Here is a 20,111-nt window from a genome sequence, read left to right as displayed (position 1 = left end):
CAAGGGACAGATGCAGTTTATGAAGCAATTAATAGTGTTTTAAAAACAGTTTGTGTAATTTTATTATACTCCAGACTTGTGCTATATTTACAAGAAACCAGCAGACAGCTGTGCTCAACACTCCAAAGAAGAGCAGATGAGAAAATGCTGACCTTGTTTAATCACCTTTTAATTTGTTATGACTGGTCTGTAACAACCTCTTAGCCAACACAAGGGAAGTCACAACACTAAACATCTTGAATGGATTTAAGAGCCAACACATACAATTACTTCTAGTCCACGTGTACAATGGAGATACAAAACATCAAATGACATTTCTGTGGACCAACAGAGACATCAACATCAACAAAATGCTCTCATGAACAATCCTGAAACTAAACACAGTCAAAATTAACTTAGTTTCAAATTATTACATCTAAAAAATCCCTTCCTTTTGCAAGGGAACAATGAAAACCATGGTAAAAATTTCCAAAATGGAGTGAGAAAAGGTGAGTTGCAACTCACAAGTAACCACTAAATAAAATCAGATCAAACTAAGAATATAGCCAGAAGCAAACCATGTTACCAAGAGACAGTAGTGATCTTTTATGCTAAGAACTTCCTATTTTCTTTTTAAAGTTAAAAAGATTTTAAGTTTGGGCTTCCACGACATTTTCAAACTGCATCCTCACCTAGGGTGCACATTAGTGTTCTGACCTTCAACAAAGAAAACAAACAAACAAACCCAGGAAGTACTCAGAGAAACAGCCTAGGGTAAAATGATAATGCAAGTCTCTGGCAACACAGCTACAGTTATCCCTCGAATGTTATCAAAAGAAACACATTGTATTTAACTTAAAGGGGACTGCCCAAAGGTTGACTGCCAGAAAACCCCCAACGATTTTTAAGAGCCTGTGTGTAGTCAGAAGTGATAAACTGTTGTCTGGAGGTGTCAAGCAGCTTTTGTACCTGAAGCTGTCAAGAACTTCACACTGCTGTAGCCCGCAATAAAAATGTTAACCTATACCATTGGGAGAACTACAGAATTTTGGTCTTGACCAAGATGTACTAAAACCCTCCAGGAAAACTTAGAGAATGAAAGTAGATGAAAAGTAAAAATATAAAATAAATAAAAATAAACATCCAATCCCTGAGCAGAAAAAAATTAACATAGTACTACATAAGTCTGGTAGCAAAGAAATTAAAACATTCACACGAGACAAAAGCTGTGAAAAAAGCTATTAAGAACAACAAATGTCAGCACACATCATCTCCATGTGTTGTTTTTTTTTTTTATATGTATTTTGCTCTCACTTGTAAGAGCTCAGGGGCCTACGCGTGCTGCAAAGCAGCGGGTTCTGCACAACACATTGTTCCTTTAAAGTGCAAGAGGCCATCCCAGAATCGCAAATGGAAGTCAGCCCGTTACTTTGTGGATGTCCAGAAGTCCGCAAAACAAGATAATGGGGATGTTTGCTGTCAAAAACCAATCACCAGGCAAGCAAATTACCCACTTACTAAATGTTATTTTTTGAGGCACTGACCACCCTGCGCGCCCTGATTCCCGGTGAGCAGGGGAAAGCGGCTCTCCCTCGCTTCTGGGAAGCAACTCGCCTTGCATCTGCGTTTGGCTTGCGACTGCTGCCCCGCAAATCCACAGCCTCCCCCCCACCTCCGCACCGCTCCCTCGCGTAGCCACACTCCCGCACCCCGCACAATTAACCGCGGGCGAGCTCTAATTGAGCCGCGGGTGCGACTCCACGGAGGACGGGGACGCGCTGCGCCCGGGCCGGGCCGCAGGGCGGCAGAAGCGGCCCCATTCACTGCACCCCGTCCCCTCACAGGCCGGCAGCCCGGCCGGGCGGCCCACGCACGGCGTCGCGAACCCGGGCCGCCCGCCTCCGCCCCACCGGGCGACGGAGCCTCTCCTCCCCCTCGCCCTCCTCCCCCAGCACCTGCCAGCTCCAGGCGCCGCCGCACCGGGAGCCAGGCCCGCCGCTTCCGAGGTCTTGCGGTGCGGTGCCGGCGGCCGGGGCCGATCCGGCGCCGCCTCAGGCCGCGCTGTCAGCCCCAAGTAATCGCGGCGCGCGGGGGTCCGCTTCCGGTGTGGCGCAGGCCCCGCCCCGCGCCGGCGTCACCGCTTCCCGGCGGGGAGGGGTGAGCGAGGCAGAGGGGCCGCCTCACCTAGAGGGGCCGGGGCTCTTCCGGTCACGTGGGAGAGAGGCACCCGGCCCTGAGGGCGGGGGGTGGTGCCTCAGCGAGCCCCGCCCATGGGGGCGTGGCCGCGGGCGGGGGAGCGCGTCTTGTCCCACGCGCGCGCGTTGTCGCTGCGTTACTCGCCTGACGTCAGCGGCCGCCCGTGCCTCGAGCGCTGCACGTTACAGTTTTGCGTCGCCGGGAAAGCAGCTCCCCCCCCTCCCCCTTCTCCGCGCCGTCCTGACGTCACGCGGCTCGCGCCGCTCCCCGCGCGGCATTGTGGGAGACCGGAAAGGGCCCGCCGGGGGAGAAAGATGGCGGCGCAGGGCAGGGGCCGGGGAAGGGGCCGGGGCCGGGCGGGAGGCGGCGCGGAGGAGCGGCGCTCGGGGCGGCCGGACTCGGAGGAGCTGCTGCTGCACCCGGAGCTGCTCTCGGAGGAGTTCCTGCAGCTCACCCTGGAGCAGGTGCGCCCGGGCCCCGCCGGGGAGCGGAGCCGGCGCCGACGCCTGGGGCGGGGGGGTCGCGGCGGCTGCCCCGCCCGGCGGGAGGGGAGGCCTCCGGGCCTGCGGCCGTGCCGGCTGCCGTGTCCCCCCTCCGCCCTACCCCCTCCCTGCTGGCGTCTCCGCTGCGCTCCGCAGGGCAGCCCTGCCCGCCATCGCCTGCGCGGGAGGTTTTCTCTCTCCCGGCAGTTTGCAGCCGTTGTGCCGCCCGTAAGGGGCGCGCAGGAAGCGCTCGGGGGAAAAGAACCAAACCAAACCCCCAGTCCGCGCTCTGTAGGCTGGGGCCTTGCGGTGCGAGGGGTGTCTCCGTGTCTGCGGGCTCTGACAGCGCCTGGGCGCTGATGCTGTCGATGCTGAGGAGGAATAGACCCAAGGCAACTTGCCTGTGAGGCAGCGTCTGCAGGCACGGAAATGATCTGTGGGAGGGTGGTCTGTACTCTCTTAAAGCTGCCACGCTCGTACCCAGTGAATTAAGGAGATGGATCCTACGTAACATCAAGCTAACGCTTAAATATGCAGAATTGAAAAAATCTGGGTTTGAAAGTGAACAATTTTTTGTTTGAATCTTCAGATAATGTGATTTGGAACATTGGTTGCTGCTTTGCCTGAAAATTCTATGTGCATGAATAACAGTAATCGAAGTTTTAGGTCTTTGTATGAGCTTGCTGAATTTTTGTGTGCTCTTGTCCACGTAGTTGATGTGGACATAAACGTTTTAGGCCCACATCAGAAGTCGAAGTGTTGCCAAAACCAGTAGTGGCGGAGACTTGACCCGCTTTCATTGACCTCTAGTTTGTAGGAAGTTTGTGGGGTTTTTTTATCTTTTAATAGGTTTGACAGGAGGTACCAGGAAGTTTCTTTTCACAACTCTATACACAATTAGAAAGAGAACTGGTGTTCTGAGTGGCAGCTATTAGAAATCTCATTTCACAACTGATTATTTGGGAACTGGGGAAGGAAGCGTGGCTCTGCGTCTGTAAGTTTGAACTGCGATATGTTCTAGTTGCCCACTTTTCGGAAGCGTGAACAAGAGCTCTGGTATTGTAGTTGGATTCAGGGAAATGTGTTTCAGAGTGCAGGGAAACAACAGTTATTAACAGTATGTCTACCATAACTTTTTTTTCCCCCCCTACTATTTTTATCAGAAAATTTGCAGGGTTTTGGATAGGGAGGGGCTGCAGGGTTCACCTGTGTGGGCAAAGCTGTTGAACTGCCCAGAACAGGTCACAGCTGGATCCAGCTGTCTGTGGCACTGATGAAAACAACTGATCATACACCAAAATTTAAAACGGAGGAGTTCATGATACCTGTGCTCAAATACAGTTAACAAAGAGCTGCTGCCACCTGGGGTAGGAGATGCTGAAGGGGGGGCCTGAGTCCAATCCACATGGAAAAGGAGGGAAGCTGACAGCAGGAAGGCAGGAGACCACGCTGACATTGGCACAGGACGGTTCATGGCCTCTCCAAACTGCTCACCCCTTCAGCCCCCTCAATTCTTAAACCCTTTGTGCCCAATATGCTACCTTAAGGTGGCTTTTGAAGAAAGAAATTATGCCACTAAGATGCTTGTGCTTTGAATTTGTCGTAATAATAACAATTGTTTTTTTTCTGTTCCCCACAGAAGAATATAGTAGTCAAAAATGATGTAAAGATGGACAAAGACGGTCTCACTGATCTTTATATTCAGCATGCCATTCCCCTGCCTCAGCGTGACTTACCGAAAAGTAGATGGGGGAAAATGATGGAAAAGAAAAGGCAGCAAAATGAGTTGAAAAGTGAGAATAAGAGGTAATTTAGCTTTTATTGGGCTAGACTTGGAGAATTTAGGACAATGCATTTAGTTTAATCTTTGTTTGCCTGATTAATGAAACTTGTACGTTGGACATTGCTACAGTTTACAGAGAATGCCCCCCAGGGATGAGGCCTCCACAGCTTCTCTGGGCAACCTGTTCCAGTGTTTCACCACCTTCCTTATATCTAGTCTGAGTCTACCCTTTTTTAGTTTAAAACCATTACCCCTCATCCTATGGCTACAGCCCTACTGAAGACTATGTCCCCATCTTTCTTATAAGCCACCTTCAGGTACTGGAAGGCTGCAATAAGGTCTCCCCACAGCCTTCTCTTCCCCAGGCTGAACAGCCCCAGCTCTCTCAGCCTTTCCTCACAGGAGAGGTGCTCCAGCCCTCGGATCATTTTTGTGGCCTGCTCTGGACCCACTCCAACAGCTCCATGTCCTTCTTGTGCTGAGGGCTCCAGAGCTGAATGCAGGACTCCAGGTGGGGGTCTCACCAGAGCAGAGCAGAGGGGCAGAATCCCCTCTCTTGCCCTGCTGGCCACGCTTGTCTTGATGCAGCCCAGGGTATGGTTGGCCTTCTGGGCTGCGAGCGTACATTGCCAGCTCATGTTTTGCTTCTCATCAACCAATGCCCCCAAGTCCTTCCCAGAGCTGCTCTTGATCTCTTCATCCCCTAGCCTTTTTTGATACCAGATTGTTGGTACATTTTGAAATACTTTATAGTGAAGAAAAATTAGTTATTTTTTGTTTCACCATAGAATTGTTAAATAATAATATTTACAGTGTTTAAGAAAAGTATCAAAAGCACGTTTAATTATGCTTTGCTTCCTGAACAGGGTTGGTCTACTCTAAAGTCAGGGGTGTATGCTGGAGCTGTTTTGCGTGCCCAGTTCGAAACTAACACCTGCTTTTGGGAAGAAACATTCTGCCTTGTTTATAAAACCTTTCTGTTTGTATTTGATCATAAAGCAAAATCTTCCTCAGTAGATAATATTACTGAATCTCTTCTCCTGCTGACCTTCCCCCTGCCTAAGACTTTGATATGTTCTGATTTAGCTTCAGCAGTAAATGCTAAAGGAAAGGTGGATGGAATTTCTCATAATAGTTTTGCAGTGTTACAGCTTGTTGATGTCGTGTGTCTGTATTAGCTTTACTGAAGTTTCTAACTAGGAAGAGGTAAACCAATTCTGTGATTTGTTTTTTTTTTTTTTTTCCTAGTGTAAAAAATATTTGGCAGTGGCTAGGATGCCGAGTTGTCTTGTTAAGTCAAGTTAGGGGTTTTTTTTCCCCCATATGCATAAAAGGTTATAGTACCTTCCTTTGTTTACAACTGGCAACTTGAGGATGAAAGCATGAGGTTAGTGTTTCAATAATAATAAACTGTTGGTGTGCTGAAACAAGTGCAAAATAGTTTTTTTTCAAATAAAGATAGCAGGCTGGATGTTTTTGAGAGAAGGAGGCAATGTTAATTTTTAGATGGTAGCATGGCTTCATGTGGAGTTTATATGTAGGATAAGTTTAGGTGCTCTTGTTTTGGTACACTAAAATTCAATAATGGTTAAACCTGTGTAGTATTTGCTGGGAAATAGTAGGTAAAAGGATATATGTTTAATCTGCCGGTCTGCTTTTCTTTACTAGTTGCTCTTAGCGCTTAACATCTAGCATTCTAGGCGTAGTGTTTTACTCTGTTGTTAGACAGTTCTAAGATTTTCCAGCAGTTACTGGTTTGCTTGTATTACATCTTTCATACTTAACAAATATGCTGGCAAAATACTGTCTAGAAAAGTTAATCTTTTACTGCGAGTATTACTAGCCCCATAGAAATGGGAGAAAGGGACTTTCAACACTTTCAGTAAGTAAAAGTTGCCCAGAGAGAACTTCAGTTTTAGTGCATTGACAGAAAGAATCAAGGAAGTGCAATCATCTTTTTGGATGTTAAAATATTACACTTTCCCTCATAGTTGTGTGCACCACTGAAGCAGACCTGGCACAGTGCCTCTGCACGAGGGGGAAGTAGAACTTGGCATTGTTTTTTTTAAAAACAAATCAAAATTCCTAAGTATTGTGTGTCTGTAAGTTACGTGCAAGTCAGAGATGGGAACTAAGTGTGCTGTTAGTTCAGTTTGGAAGTCGGATAAACTGACTGATTGTGTCAACAGCAGGAGCTTTCTGATGGGTTCCTCTGTGGAAAGCGCAGCTTCATAACGTGTGCTGGAACTAATTGGAGACTTGATCAGCACAGCTCAGTAAGTGTTTGCATGCCTCTAGTAGTTACAGATAGAAGGTAAAAACACATTGAAACTTAAAAGTCAGTGTTGAAGATAGTGTTTAGCTTTACTGCTGGTGATTGATGGCGTGTCCTAAAAGACTTGCTGTATGTCAGCTGAGCTGCAGTGAAGTGTTATACCTAATAATGCAATCAAATATCTGAGGACACAGATGATGGTTTGTGTATCTTATTACTGAAAATTTGAGCTTGCAGATAATCATATCAAATAAAACCAAATACAGTCTATCCAACTTCAAATATTTCAGAAAGTATTTGCGTTCAGGGACAGTTAATTTTGTAGATCTGTAAGACAATCTTGCCTGCTGGAAGAAAGAGGATGGTATGAATCTCAAAATGTATATGTAGTTTCTGAAGTGCCATCGAGTCTGAAGACTCACCTGCAAACTGTCTTGTCTCCAGGAGCACTGTGGCTATGCATGCTCAGAGCTGTGGCCTTGGCAGAGCTCATCATTTCTCCTTAATCACCCAAGAGGCCGCTTTGGCATCCTCTGAGAACTGCTAATGCACCAATAATACTGAGCTCAGTGTAAAAAATGGCGCTTCTGACCAGTTTCAGACAGAGAGGTGATCACCTGCCTGTTTTGGTAACGTGAATGTTTAGGATAATCGGGGTGGGAGCTAAAACCTACGCTTCTGTTTTTAGGGTGCTACCTGAAGTACCAGGCTAAGCTGGACAAGAGTAGGAGCATTTTTCATTAAATTGTCCTCATAAACAAGAGCTGCTCAGAGGACATCCTGACTAAACGGGTAGTCATGTGGAACAGTGGAAACCCAGATTGCTCATGTAGAGAAGCTTTTGCTTCCTGTAGTAAATCTTATATTCTTTGCCTGTAAACAGCAGGATTAGAGCATGCCCTCTGTCCACCCTGGCCCAAAGTGTGGCTAGAATGTTCCTCTAAGATTGTAAGAGATGTGCATTGAATTCTAAGTTTCACAGAGAGTGTCCTGCAGGAGGGGTCATGATCCCAAAATGGTTCTTTTCAGCTGTTAGCTAGCATCAGTGTCCTCACTCAGAAGACTGCTGGCTAACATGAGTCCTGCTCTGAAGCTTTTAAGCTGCCTGTACTTTATATAAGGAAAGTGAATGTCACACCCAAGGTTCTGTGTTCTTCTGTGAGCCATGTATCTAAAAATTAGATGTGACGGTTCTCGGTGGTACAGCATCCAAGTTTCTTTTGGAGCTTTCCGAAAGTGTTTCTCTGGGAAAGTTATCTGTATTATAGGATGTGGTCATTTGTACAAGTGCTATGGTTCTAAAATACAGTTTAGAATAAATAAACTCCTAGAACTGCAGTTATTTCCTGACTTACCAGTCCTCACCAAGCTGAATTAAAAAACAAAAAATCTTCATTGGAAAAGCGGACTCCTTATGTTGAGGAAGGTGACTGAAAAAAGGTATAAATTTTTTTCTTTTGCATAGCTTGTAAACTAGCTTTCTAAAAAGGCTTCTGGGGAATGTGTTCTGTGTCGGGAGTGCTGAATAAAATCTTGGACAAAGCCAAAGTGAGCAAAAAGTACCGTGTTTTATTTTTGAAGCGTGTCAGCTTTTTAGACTTTTCAAGTGAAATTATACTCCTTAATTTAATGGATGTGTTAAGTACTGCCATTATGTCAGTGGTATTTAAGTGAAACAACATGCCTGGCTGAGCACTCGTGGTCTTGGAAGCCAATCTCGTTTTGTAGAAGCTCTGCTAGAAACAGCATCTGCTGTAGATACAAGCAAAAGAGTTGTGTGTGATCTCTTGACAAACAAGTCCCAATTGAATTGAAGGTCTCTCTTTGTCTCTATCGATTCTGAGAACCTGATGAATAGAAAAAGAGGAGGACTATGTGACATAAATTGTTGTGATCAGGTAGTAATGTAGAAGCAGATCTGGATAAGAGCTGAAACCACTGGTCTGGGCAGAAATTGTGTAAACAATGTGTAATTTCTTAATACGTGAGGCTTAGCAGCAGCTACTAATCTAGTGTTATTCCAAGTCAAACAAATGGACTCTCTGCTTGCAGCTATTTTAAAGTCTGTTGAGATACCTAACAGCATTATTGTCAAATTAATTAATTACAAGTTAATGAATATATTTAATTGTTGAAAACACTATAGTTCAACTTTTATTCCTCTGTTTAATATGAGATGATGAAACAGTAAGTGTGTACTGAAAACTGAAGTATCTTAACAGGAATATTATATAACTTACTGGTGGTTTGGTGTTTTTATTTGTTAAATCTGCGCTTTCCAAACATTTTGTCATTCTTGAGCAATGCTTTTTTTAAAACTCTAAATTCATGTAGAGTGAGCTATACTAGCTTTGTGCTTTATTTTTTGGCAGTCAGGATGTTTCCTGATACTAGTGTTTTAATATTAGCTTGATGGTATTCCTTTTTCATGAATCAGTTGTTAGTAAATTGGCCATCTCTGACTACACATAGGCTTAAAGGCACAAAATATTAAAAAAAGTGATAAAATCAGCTTAGGGTTCCTATTCAAAGACAGCTTATTTTGAAAACAGGTATGCTTTTTTTGTTCAACGTTTTCATTCCCTTGTCTAACAGTCCTTTAGACTATCAATAAGAGTGGAAGCAGGGAGATCTAGAAGCATGAGAACATTAGATGCTGTTCTTGTAGGTAAGGTGGCACATGTTTTCTCAAATACACACGTTTTGAAATATTTAACAGGTGTTATCTCTTTAGTTACTCTGGAATAGCTACAGTGGTATAAGGGTCTTTGGTCGTGCAACTGTATTTGTCTGCCTAGAAAGTTCCTCGCATAACCCTCTTCGCTGGGGAATACAACCCTCTGCCCCACTCCCCCTAATATTTTGTAGTCAATTTCTGTTGCCCAAGTTTGGAGCAGCTAAGAGCTTAGAGTTCGTATTTTGGGATATATTTTTACTTTTGGCAAGGTTAAATTCGTTTTCGCTACTCATGTCTTGGATATGCTATTTTTGGACCATCTGGCTTGTGTTTCTGAGAATTTCACGATTTGTATTTTCAGTGTTGCAATGGTGGAAGGTTTAAGGAAACGACCATTAATTGTATTTGATGGCAGTTCAACAAGTACAAGCATAAAGGTGAAGAAGACGGAGAACGGAGCTGCTGATCGCCTAAAACCTCCTCCAGCTGGAAGCACCACCAACACTGTTAGAAGATTATCAGTACCTTCAAATGCCTCAACATACATTTCAGCCTCCAGTTTATCAGAGGACACTAAGCTGGGATTGAGGGATAAGGAGGCTAAGCAGAACAATGTTTCAAAGACTAACAGCAGTGTGTTGGCTGGTCTGAAGACGTACCCTTTGTCTCCAGTAGCAGGAACTACTGTTGTGAAGTTAAAGAGAGCTGTTCCAAAAGAAGAATCTGATTTGCCGGTATGTACATTCAATGTCTTGTTTTGCAGCTTTTTCTTTAATTGAAACTTGTGGGAGCCAAAACTAGACCCTTGTAAGAGTTTTCAGGATTATTTCATTTTGGAGTAATAGTAGAGTCTTTTTTTAGAAACGGGTGAAAGAGTAGCTGGTTTGGGAAAGATGAGAAGGAAAGAAATGAAGTACTTTGTACTTGTCCATAGGAAACCTCTGTGTGAGAGAGGCAGCTTTGTAGAAAACATGCATGTAATTTTGAAGTGAGTAAGTAGGTAATACTTAAGGTAGCAGTCAAATAAAACACAAACAAAATGATCCTACTGGTAGGTCTGAGAGAGAGAACAGGTATTATAGAACAACATGAACAGCCTTAAAGGGAGAACGAGTGGTCTGTTTTCTGTAGTGGGGAAGAAAAAAATGGAATGATAACATTTGTAACAATCACACTTGAATGGTTGAGTAGGACAAGCTTTCATTTGTCAAAGTGAAGGAAGAGATGTTACGGGAACTGAAGTGAGATGCTGAGAGCTGTAGAGTATGTCCTTAGAGGAAGAACACCATCTGTTTTAAATCTCACTTAGGAAATGGCAAGCTGGAGGAACTGGATGTGAAAATCTGGAGAGCTGCCTAGATCATGGGTCTGAATGAGAAGCCGTAACAACAAACCGGGCTAGCTGAAGTGAGAGGCCAAAGTTTGAGTGCTCATTTTGAGCCATGGTAATCTTTATCAGGTACCTGCGCTTCTAAAAGACAATGAGAAAGACATGCTGAGATCTTGAATGGAAGGGTGCTGTTCTCAAGTAGAAGACTGATGGCTGAGCTGTTAACTGTCAAGGGAAATAGTTATCTTCTTTCTGCAAGTTAGATTCAGCTGCAAGCAAATTTTCTGCAGAGAAGCAAACTACACTAGAGATGGGGACAGAAAGAGGGTGATGAGCTGAAGTGAGGAGAGAAGAGCTAAGGCAGGATATGTTGAGTTCAGGAGGGTATATCTGTGAAAGTGTAGGTAATGGTGCTGAACGTGGCTGCCAGTTGCGGAGAAACATAGAACAGTGGGTATTTTTGACAAAGATGTGATTAGTCTTTAAGGGCTTGACAGTAAGCAAGGAGCAACGGGTCATCTCCTCTTTGAAATGCTGCGAGGTAGGGGTAAGTCATATATTTGTGTTGCATTCCTTCATGATACAAATGAAGAAATTTTCACATTTCCACTGGAATACGGGAGTATCTGGAATCAGTCTGGGCTTCAAAGGAAGAAGCAGGAATATCTGTTCTCAGTTGAACTGCAGGGGGAGCTTTAGATGTGCAATGTGCAGTTACATTGATTAAAATTTTCCCAGGACACCAGACCTAACTTCTGTTTTCTCAGTATTTGCCTCATGAAATGCTTTCTATTAATCTCTTTTTTTAAAAATCCTTTCATGAAAGAATGGAGGTGATAACCTGGCTATGTGGATTGGTAGGTTTCGTCAGACTTCTGTTAAACCTGAATACCTAAACACGTGGCTGTTCTGAAAGACAGCTTTAGCAACTTTTTCAAGCATCATGACTGAAGCCCTGAATCAAATTTATGCTGGAAAGATGTGTTTCCTACTACTGGTGTCACCAACTTATTTTAGTATTTAGAACTCTGCCAAGCGTTGGCCAGATCTGAACCTACAGAGCTTTTGACACTTGTTTAGTATGTACCTCACAGCTTCCTCATATTTAATTTAAATGTTTTATAGACACAGTGATGAACAATTTAAGTCACACTGTAGAACTGACACTCAGAAGCTGTGCCCTCTGACACTTGGCTTTCTATCTTAGCCACATTTTATGTTTTTCAGGTTAATACAGGTAAGTTCAGTCGTGTCTTGGTTAATGTCGGTCAGACACATTTGAAGTTATGTGTGTGTGTTGTATGAATGTTGCTTTCCTGTCTGAGATTAGAGAACATGGTATTGAATAATAAGTGATATAGCCAGGAAGAATCAGTATACTTGGCAGATGAGCCCTGTAGAGTGTAAATCCTGGTGTATTTTTAGTATAATGACAGTAATGACAATTGCCTTTTCAAGCAAGTGACGGTTCTTTGACTTTCAAGAAAAACTAAAGTTCTTGTGCTGGATAGCACAGAAGTATCCCTCTGATCCTTGGGTCTAATGCCCTTAAACCTCTCAGTGGTTGCAATCCAGGATTGCTGTAAATAAATTAACACTGAAACTGTCATGAGAGATCTCTAGATTGTGCTCCCCTAACTAGTGTGTTGCAGAATGTTCTTGAAAACTCATATACCTGTCTTTACTCTGCTTGTGTGAACTATTAAACCTCTAATTTTCCAGATTATTTTCCTTATCTTAAATGGTGAAAGGTAGTTATTTCACCACTTCAATCTCCCATTGTTTTACTTTGGGCTTGCTTGATTTTTTTCGGGTTTCTTGGGGCGGGACTTGACAGATGAGTTCATCTGTGGCTTTGGCAATTATTTCACTGTTTTATACGGGTCATGACAAAGGAAAGCCAACTTCTAATTCTTTTTCTAACGTTTTTACTATTTGACAAAAGTAAGTTGGTTTCTTAGTTGTATGTTAGTTTTTTTATAGAATCATAGAATCATAGAAAGTTTTGGATCGGAAGGGATCCCTAGAGGTCATCTAGTCCAGCCCCCCCGCAGCGAGCAGGGACACCGCTAACTAGATCAGGTTGCTCAGAGCCCTGTCCAACCTGGTCTTGAATGTTTCCAGGGATGGGGCCTCCACTACCTCTCTGGGCAACAGGTTCCAGTGTTTCACCACCCTCATTGTAAAGAATTTCTTCCTTATATCCAGCCTAAACCTACCCTGTCGTAGTTTAAAACCATTACCCCTCGTCCTGTCACTGCTGTCTCTACTAAAAAGATTGTCACCATCTTTCCTATAGGCTCCCTTTAAGTACTGAAAGGCTGCAATCAGGTCTCCCCACAGCCTTCTCTTCTCCAGGCTGAACAAGCCCAACTCTCTCAGCCTGTCCTCATGGGAGAGGTGCTCCAGCCCTCGGATCATTTTTGTACCCCTCCTTTGGGCCCACTCCAACAGGTCCATGTCCTTCTTGTGCTGAGGGCTCCAGAGCTTGAATGCAGTACTCCAGGTGAGGTCTCACCAGAGCAGAGTAGAGGGGCAGAATCACCTCTCTCGAGCTGCTGGCCACGCTTCTCTTGATGCAGCCCAGGACACGGCTGGCCCTCTGGGCTGCCAGCGCACATTGCCGGCTCATGTCCAGCCTTTGGTCTATCAGTACCCCCAAGTCCCTCTCAGCAGGGCTGCTCTCGATCCTTTCATCCCCCAGCCTGTATTGATAGCGGGGATTACCCCGACCCAGGTGTAGGACCTTGCACTTGGCCTTGTTGAACCTCATGAGGTTCACACAGGCCCACCTCTCCAGCTTGTCCAGGTCCCTCTGGATGGCATCCCATCCTTCTGGTGTCTCGACCGTACCACTCAGCTTGGTGTCATCTGCAAACTTGCTGAGGGTACACTCGATGTCGCTGTCCATGTCATTGATAAATATATTGAACAGCACCGGTCCCAGTACGGACCCCTGAGGGACTCCACTCGTCACTGGTCTCCATCTGGACATTGAGCCATTGACCACTACCCTTTTCTTGTACAATCCCATTTCAGCAAGTGTTTTAAGAAGGCAATCTGAAATAACTTTAAAAGTATGTTTTGAAATGCCAATATGTACCTGTTTCTAAGCTGCATAATTGAAAGATATTCTTGCATAAGTAGCTGTAGGATGAAGAAAAACTGAAAGACATATGATTTGCAGGTAGTTGAATTCACTGGCTTTGTTTTTGTCTTCTCTAGAGAAGTTCTGTGATATTTAACTTTCTCCACAAGATGGCAATAGAAAGCTGTTGTAGTAGCATATGACTGCGTACAGCAATAGTCAGTACTGTATTTGAATATGGCAGGTTAATTACTAACTTCTACTTGTGCAGTATATTTAAGAATATTTATGTATTTTCTTGTATTGCAGAATGATCTAAAGCCTACGGAAGCAAAGAAGAAAATCCAGCATGTTACCTGGCCATGAAGTAGCTAATGGTGTTTGAAATATAAATGTTACTTCCATATTTTCAAACAGATAAGTCATATTTAAACAGGTTAAGTACAATTCTTTTTAAACCTTACAGGGATTCAGATTGCTGTGAAGTTTTAACAAGGTTAAAAGTTCCCTGTTGTAAAGCTGGAGTCATTATCACCAGTCACCTTAAGAGTGTCTGCTCTCGTACACCAAGTAGTTCATTACTTCTTTAAAAGGTAGCAATGTTACAATATACTAAAGCCCCCACTTTTGGTTTTCAAGATTATTATAGTTCATCTTCTGCATGTCCCTACGATTCACACGTATAAAATACACGTGGTTTTTTGTTTCAGTAAGATTCAATTTTGTTCCACTTCTGCTTAAATAGTTAAAATAGCTATTGAGATTCAGAGTGATCCCAAGAGCCTTCATAGCTTCAAAAAGATAATTCATTTAGATGAGTAAACTGACCATTCTGCTGATAAGATAGTCTGAGACAAAATTTTTGTTCCTTTTTGTTGCACAGGAGTGTAGAATTTACAGTGCAAGTTAGGTTGGTGATAAGAGATGAACTATTTAACAGCATTACTTCAAATTGAAGTTTCTCTTACTGACATATGAAATAAGTACACAGATGGAAGTATGTTATTGGACTGTTTGATATGAATCTTTGAGAGGAAGTAGTGAATGGATTAGTGCTATGTTCTCTTAAATACACGGGCGTGTTTTATACATGCATAAGTGTAAAAATGTGCCGATGTAGCAAATTTGCTTGTTTTCCTGGTTACAATCATACTTATAGAATATGGGGAAAATCTGTGGAATGTGGGGTAGTGCTTTCTCAACTTATTAACAATTGGAGAGGGGCAGGGATAGGAAGACAAAGAAGTACCTTGAGAGCATTAGTGTATGTAGTTGCACTCTTTAAAAACAACAAAACCAAAACCAAACCAACGTGTTTTCTCTTCCTTTCATAATTTAACATGGATGTTGTTTTTTTGTGAAACCTGGTGTTTCGTCTGGGTTATTGGTAGTGCCTTATAAGGCAGAAATCCATTTAGGTTGATGGAAACATTTTTATTAGATCTCGGTGGCTTGAGGTGAAGCCAATTTAGCTCCATTTTAGATATGGATGGTAAATAATAATGCTCGCAGACTTAGTGAAACAAAACCAAAAAAAGAATGAGCTTCTCAACCCACTTAGTTAACTCACTAAAAGAAGCTGTCAGTAGTGATCCAAAAGCTTGTTTACATTTTTAACATTGGTTAATATTGAAACCAAGAACTGTAGCTTCATTTATTGCTGACAGAAGTTCTCCATTCACTGTTAGAACATAAAAGGCACTTCTGGAATGCTGTGAAATGGTAAGAATGTGTGTGTTTTGAAATATCATGTGCTGTTTCCCTTTTACTAAACACTTGTGCAGTTTTTGTACTTGAATATAGCAAACTTTAACGTAATGTACATTTTGTATGTAAAGAGTTGTCTTTTAAGTAGCCTTATCCTATTTAAATAAATTCAATTAAAAGGAAACAAAGTAGTGCTGACTTCTTTTTGTGATGTACTTAAGCTTGTTCATTTTGTATGGTTATATTTCAGTGGACTTGAAATGATTAGAACTTAAGAAAAAGCTTCCAGGGTAAAAGGCTCAGTAGCGATTTTGGAGTTTTAGCAGCAGTTAGTATCATGTGAACTGCTGGTCCTTGCACTAGTGTAACAGTCTGGCACGAGTTCTGTTTTGTGGGTGGCTTCTTGGCAGTGGTTTAGAGTCTAGGCTGTATTTTGTTGTAGATTCAGTTGCTAGGAGGATGTGTGTGTTAAGAGTGATATGTAGAAGTGTACTGGAATAATAGCATGATGCTGCTATTGCACAGTCACAGTCTTGTTTTCAGACTGGTGTGCTTTCCAGCCTTGTCATGTTTCACCTACCTTTCCCCAAAGCTGGGACTATTGTGCCATCTGTTGTAGCATTTGGGGGGCAAGGTGCAAGCCATGCTGTTCTTACAGCCTTCCACTACCCCTTTAGCTAACAGCGATCCTTCTTCTCTCAGCGAAGTATTGCCAGAGCTGCAGTGTACTGGGGGATTGCCAGACCCCAGGAGAGAGTAAGTGAGGTGCTTGCCTGCCTTTGGGAGGCATGTATATAAGGGTGGTTTTTACAGCTATTCTTTACTAGAGCCTTAGTCACAGAACGAAGTCACCAAAGGATAGAATTCAGTCATTCAGTGAGATCAGATTAGCACAGTGTGCACTTCAAAAATGTCAGCCAACCCAGTTCTTCAGATGGTGTACAGTAAACCAAATCTGATCTGTTGCATCTATTTAGCTTGTTGAATTAGTGAGAGGAATGACGTGTGAGCACTTCACACCTGGTACAAAAAGAGACAGATTCAGGAGTGATGTCAGGAACTAGGAGCAAACTTTCCCTACCCAGTTACACAGAGTATGTTCCTAATTCTTATTTCTACATCTGAAGATTCCTGTTGGAAGTCTGACGTGTTACTTTCCTCCATTTGCTGGATACAAATGAATTCCATCTGGAAGGTGTGTCAAGATCATACATTGCATAATATGGCCATATTTCTTGAAGTTTGCTTTGGGAAGAGAGTTATCTTCCTTTGGATTGTTACCTCTTGATTTTATTGTCCTGCCAGCATCGTGTTGCCAACAGTTGCCTTTGCAGCAAACAAGTAGCAGAAATGATGCTAGAGCAAAGGGTATTATGTATTGTAATACAGAACAAAATTAAAGTGTGCCCTGGTATAGAAGTTAAACTTCTGACTTGCACAAAGATTAAGTGTCTTCTGAGTTGTCTTGACCTGCTTGCTTGCTGAGAACAACAATATTTTGGCTTTGAGTTTAGAGCCTATGAATACATTTTTACCAGCTGCGGTCAATTCGGTGTTTTCATACAGTTTTTCAGTTTTGCTGATAATTTTCTTGGTGATTTCAGTTAGTCGAAGACTATGTTGTAGCAGCAGGGCCCGTATGAGGATTGTTTAAACTCCAGTTTCATCATGACTGGGTGCAAAAAGGTTTGTGTTTGTATGGCTCCTATGTTATGTTTCTTCAGGCTGTGAAAACTTTTTTTTTTTTTAATATCTAATATGTAAATACAATTAAAGCACAATCATAATTTTGTTTTAAATGCTTTTATTTTGAAAAATACAATGTGCAGTGTAATGTCGACTAACTGTAATACTGACACTGTCAATCAGAACTTGTACTTCACACAATGATCAGCTAGTCATGCAATAAAATATGTACCTGTTATGAAGCACTCCACTCCAACTGTTTTATCATTATCTCTTTATGGCATGGCACAAATCCTTGTACATTGAAACACCCTCTACGTGTGCAGTCTTGCTGCACACTGGACAGCACACACTGGTCACATAGCTTGAGAACACTGAGGCGAGACCACAGGCTTATTGAAACCGAGTGGTGTTTGCCATTGATTTCAGTGGGCTGAGAGTTTCAGCCTGAATATCATCTATGAATGTATTGTGCGTGGCCATCGTAATCCTTAACTATATCAGTTGCTTGTAACTGGAATATTTGGTGGAAGGCAGAAAAAAAAAACCAAACCCAAAGGAGTATGCTATGTCAGTAACACCCAAATAGTTTTACATCTCAGGTTTTGCATTAGTTTTGGTTAGCTGTAGAAATCTTAAACACCAACACTGCTACTAGAGACTTTGAAGTTGTTTTCCCTCCAGATTTGGAGAGTTTGAACAAAAAGGTTAAGTGATGTTAATAGTACAGCAAAACACAGAGTGGCAAAGCTAGTTCCGAACATCCATGTATTTCAGACTATATGTTGCAAGCACGGCTTTCCTCCCCTCTCCCCACCTCTTATTCTGAGCTTCAAATATCCTTCCCACATTCAGGGCAAAGGATGTCATCCCTTTCCGTGAGGAAGCCGCGACCCACTAATGAGAGAGAGCACTTCTTACAGTTAAAGCAATCATTATGCCACTGCCGTTCTTCAAAGGAGATGTACTTGGTTCCTCCGAGCCCTGTTTGAAAACCAAAAGCATTCTGTTACAAGAAAAGAATAGCACGTCAGCCAGCAAATGATGCTGTTTCAGACTCCCCTCGTGGATTGCTGTGGAGATCTGACGTACAGTAGTGAAAAAAGGCCATTGTGACAAATTTATTTGTTGCTGTGCTAATTTTGCTACTCGTATTCTGTAGCAAGTAATATTTTCATCCTTGAATATTTCTGTTGCTTTCAGCTAAGTTAGTGAACTAGACTGTTACCACTGGTGATAATGGCAGAAATGAACTTTCAAGGGATGGCACTACGTTGTATAGCAGAAGGAAAGGAAAGCAATTGCCCCTGAACAGAAGTCTTGATAGTTTTTTACAGAATGTTTCATGGCATCCGAGTAAGTTAATTTTGTTTTGTAAAAATGCATTTAGATCATTTAAAAAGAAGTCTGACAGGTTTATGTCATGACTTGATTCATAGATTTGAAGCAGGAGTGCCTCAAGAAAAGCCGGTTAGCAACCTGCAGAAAACATTGAAGGGTTTGAGGCTATGTAGGTTATCATAAGGGGTACTGAACTTGTACAAGAAAAAAGGGAAAAGGGACAAATGGCTTACTAGTAATTATCTCTTGCTTAACCTCAGAAATGACAAGTAATTTGAATATGATGCATTGGCATGACTAGCTGGAAGTCAGTGAAAAGATTTAGTTGGGCATATCTCTTACCTGCTGAGAAGGGGGTTTGTTTTGCCTTTAATAGTATCATTTTGAAAAAACAGCATATGATGGAAAGGACTGCAGTATCCAAAAGAGGAAAGCCTCTTTCACATGAACAGAAAACTGTAGCAGTGGTGTTACGCACAGACTTTTCTAGGAGCTGTGCAATCAAGCACATGTTAGTGAGGCACAGGCACAAAGGCAGAGCAATAAGAGAGAAAATGGTCCGGATATTCAGATTCGTGGTTTTGGGCTGTATGGATCATGCTGTTAAATGCTGATTACTTCATAGCAGAGGTTATATTTTTATGCCAAGTGTTTCATAGTAAAGCTCTAAGCAGTTGCTTCTTTAAGTACTTTTGCACTGGGAAACAGTATCTAAAGGCCTTGTGCTTTCTCAGTTGCTGTCTTGAAAAGGCAGGGAAGAAATGCGCTGTGCTACAGCACGAGGTGTAAGCCAGTCAGACACTGTCTGCTGGTGGAGGGACTGTGGCCGTTGACGTCAGTGATCCCTCTAATGAATGCAAGTGGAATGACATACAGAGCACGCATAGCCCGCTACATGCGTAGCTCTGTTACTCTGTGTCCACTGTGTACCATGAAAATCAGGTGAAAAAGAAGAAACTTCAGTTTAAGGACCTCTTCCATTTCTTTTTGTTAGGCACTGGAAAGGCATCATAAGTATTTAATTTCACACTTCTTGAATTGTATAGTGTCTTGAGTATCTCAAGTTATTCAGAATGAATTACTGAAGCATTTTTAATATTAGAAGCAGTTCATTGAAAAAAACCCGGAATTTAAAGGCACTGGCCATGGGAAACCTACCACTGATTGGGTTTGTGCACCCAGCACACTTTTTGGCGTAGAGGTTGCAGAAGCAGCTCAGGCAATAAGCGAACTCATCCCTGGAGGTAAAGCGTTGTCCAGACAACTGCTTCTTGCATCCGGTACAAACGAAGCACTCCTTATGCCACGGCTGCTCCCGGTAGGTAACGCCTCCTGTGGTGATAGCCTGTTTTATGGAAGGTAAGACAGAAAGGGGTTTCTTTAGGGTGGCAGGTTTGTGTGTTGACTCGGTAGAGAGGAAGGATAATGAGGTTTTTGTGGGTGGGAGTAGGGAAAGAAGGCTTAACAGCAGCAAAATCATTGTTTTGACTGGAGCTGACCTTCAGATAAGTGTGCCAGTGATTTTTTTATAGTTATCTAATCTATACAAAAAAGCCTCATACTAAAA

At 42.8% G+C, this 20,111-nt stretch overlaps 3 protein-coding genes across 7 annotated transcripts in view; 1 reads left to right on the top strand and 2 right to left on the bottom strand.

The window, feature by feature from the left end:
- TGFBRAP1 (transforming growth factor beta receptor associated protein 1) overlaps positions 1 to 2,084 on the bottom strand; it is a 39,424-nt gene extending 37,340 nt beyond the window's left edge. For both annotated transcript variants that reach the window (XM_075425957.1, XM_075425964.1), the window contains exon 1: positions 1,935 to 2,084. The gene's annotated coding sequence lies outside the window, so the exon portion shown is untranslated. The remainder of the gene's footprint in view (positions 1 to 1,934) is intronic.
- A 405-nt stretch (positions 2,085 to 2,489) lies between these two features.
- Positions 2,490 to 17,325, top strand: C1H2orf49 (chromosome 1 C2orf49 homolog). The gene is made up of 4 exons (XM_075425945.1): positions 2,490 to 2,639; positions 4,297 to 4,463; positions 9,754 to 10,126; positions 14,120 to 17,325. The coding sequence occupies exons 1-4, from the start codon at positions 2,490 to 2,492 to the stop codon at positions 14,174 to 14,176; spliced, it is 747 nt and encodes a 248-aa protein (XP_075282060.1). The 3' UTR covers positions 14,177 to 17,325.
- An 8-nt stretch (positions 17,326 to 17,333) lies between these two features.
- FHL2 (four and a half LIM domains 2) overlaps positions 17,334 to 20,111 on the bottom strand; it is a 44,782-nt gene continuing 42,004 nt past the window's right edge. For 3 of the 4 annotated variants that reach the window (XM_009941002.2, XM_075425934.1, XM_075425923.1), the window contains exons 5-6: positions 19,703 to 19,889; positions 17,334 to 18,187 (exon numbers count right to left, since the gene is read on the bottom strand). In XM_009941002.2, coding sequence (XP_009939304.1) covers positions 18,036 to 18,187; positions 19,703 to 19,889 — 339 coding nt within the window. In that variant the 3' untranslated portion in view covers positions 17,334 to 18,035. The remainder of the gene's footprint in view (positions 18,188 to 19,702; positions 19,890 to 20,111) is intronic. The other variant, XM_009941004.2, reaches the window with a different exon arrangement.

The sequence above is a fragment of the Opisthocomus hoazin genome, chromosome 1, assembly GCF_030867145.1.
Source record: "Opisthocomus hoazin isolate bOpiHoa1 chromosome 1, bOpiHoa1.hap1, whole genome shotgun sequence".
Lineage (NCBI taxonomy): Eukaryota > Metazoa > Chordata > Aves > Opisthocomiformes > Opisthocomidae > Opisthocomus > Opisthocomus hoazin.
The sequence above is the reverse complement of the archived record's forward strand: the minus strand, read 5'-3'. Positions and strand labels throughout refer to the sequence as shown.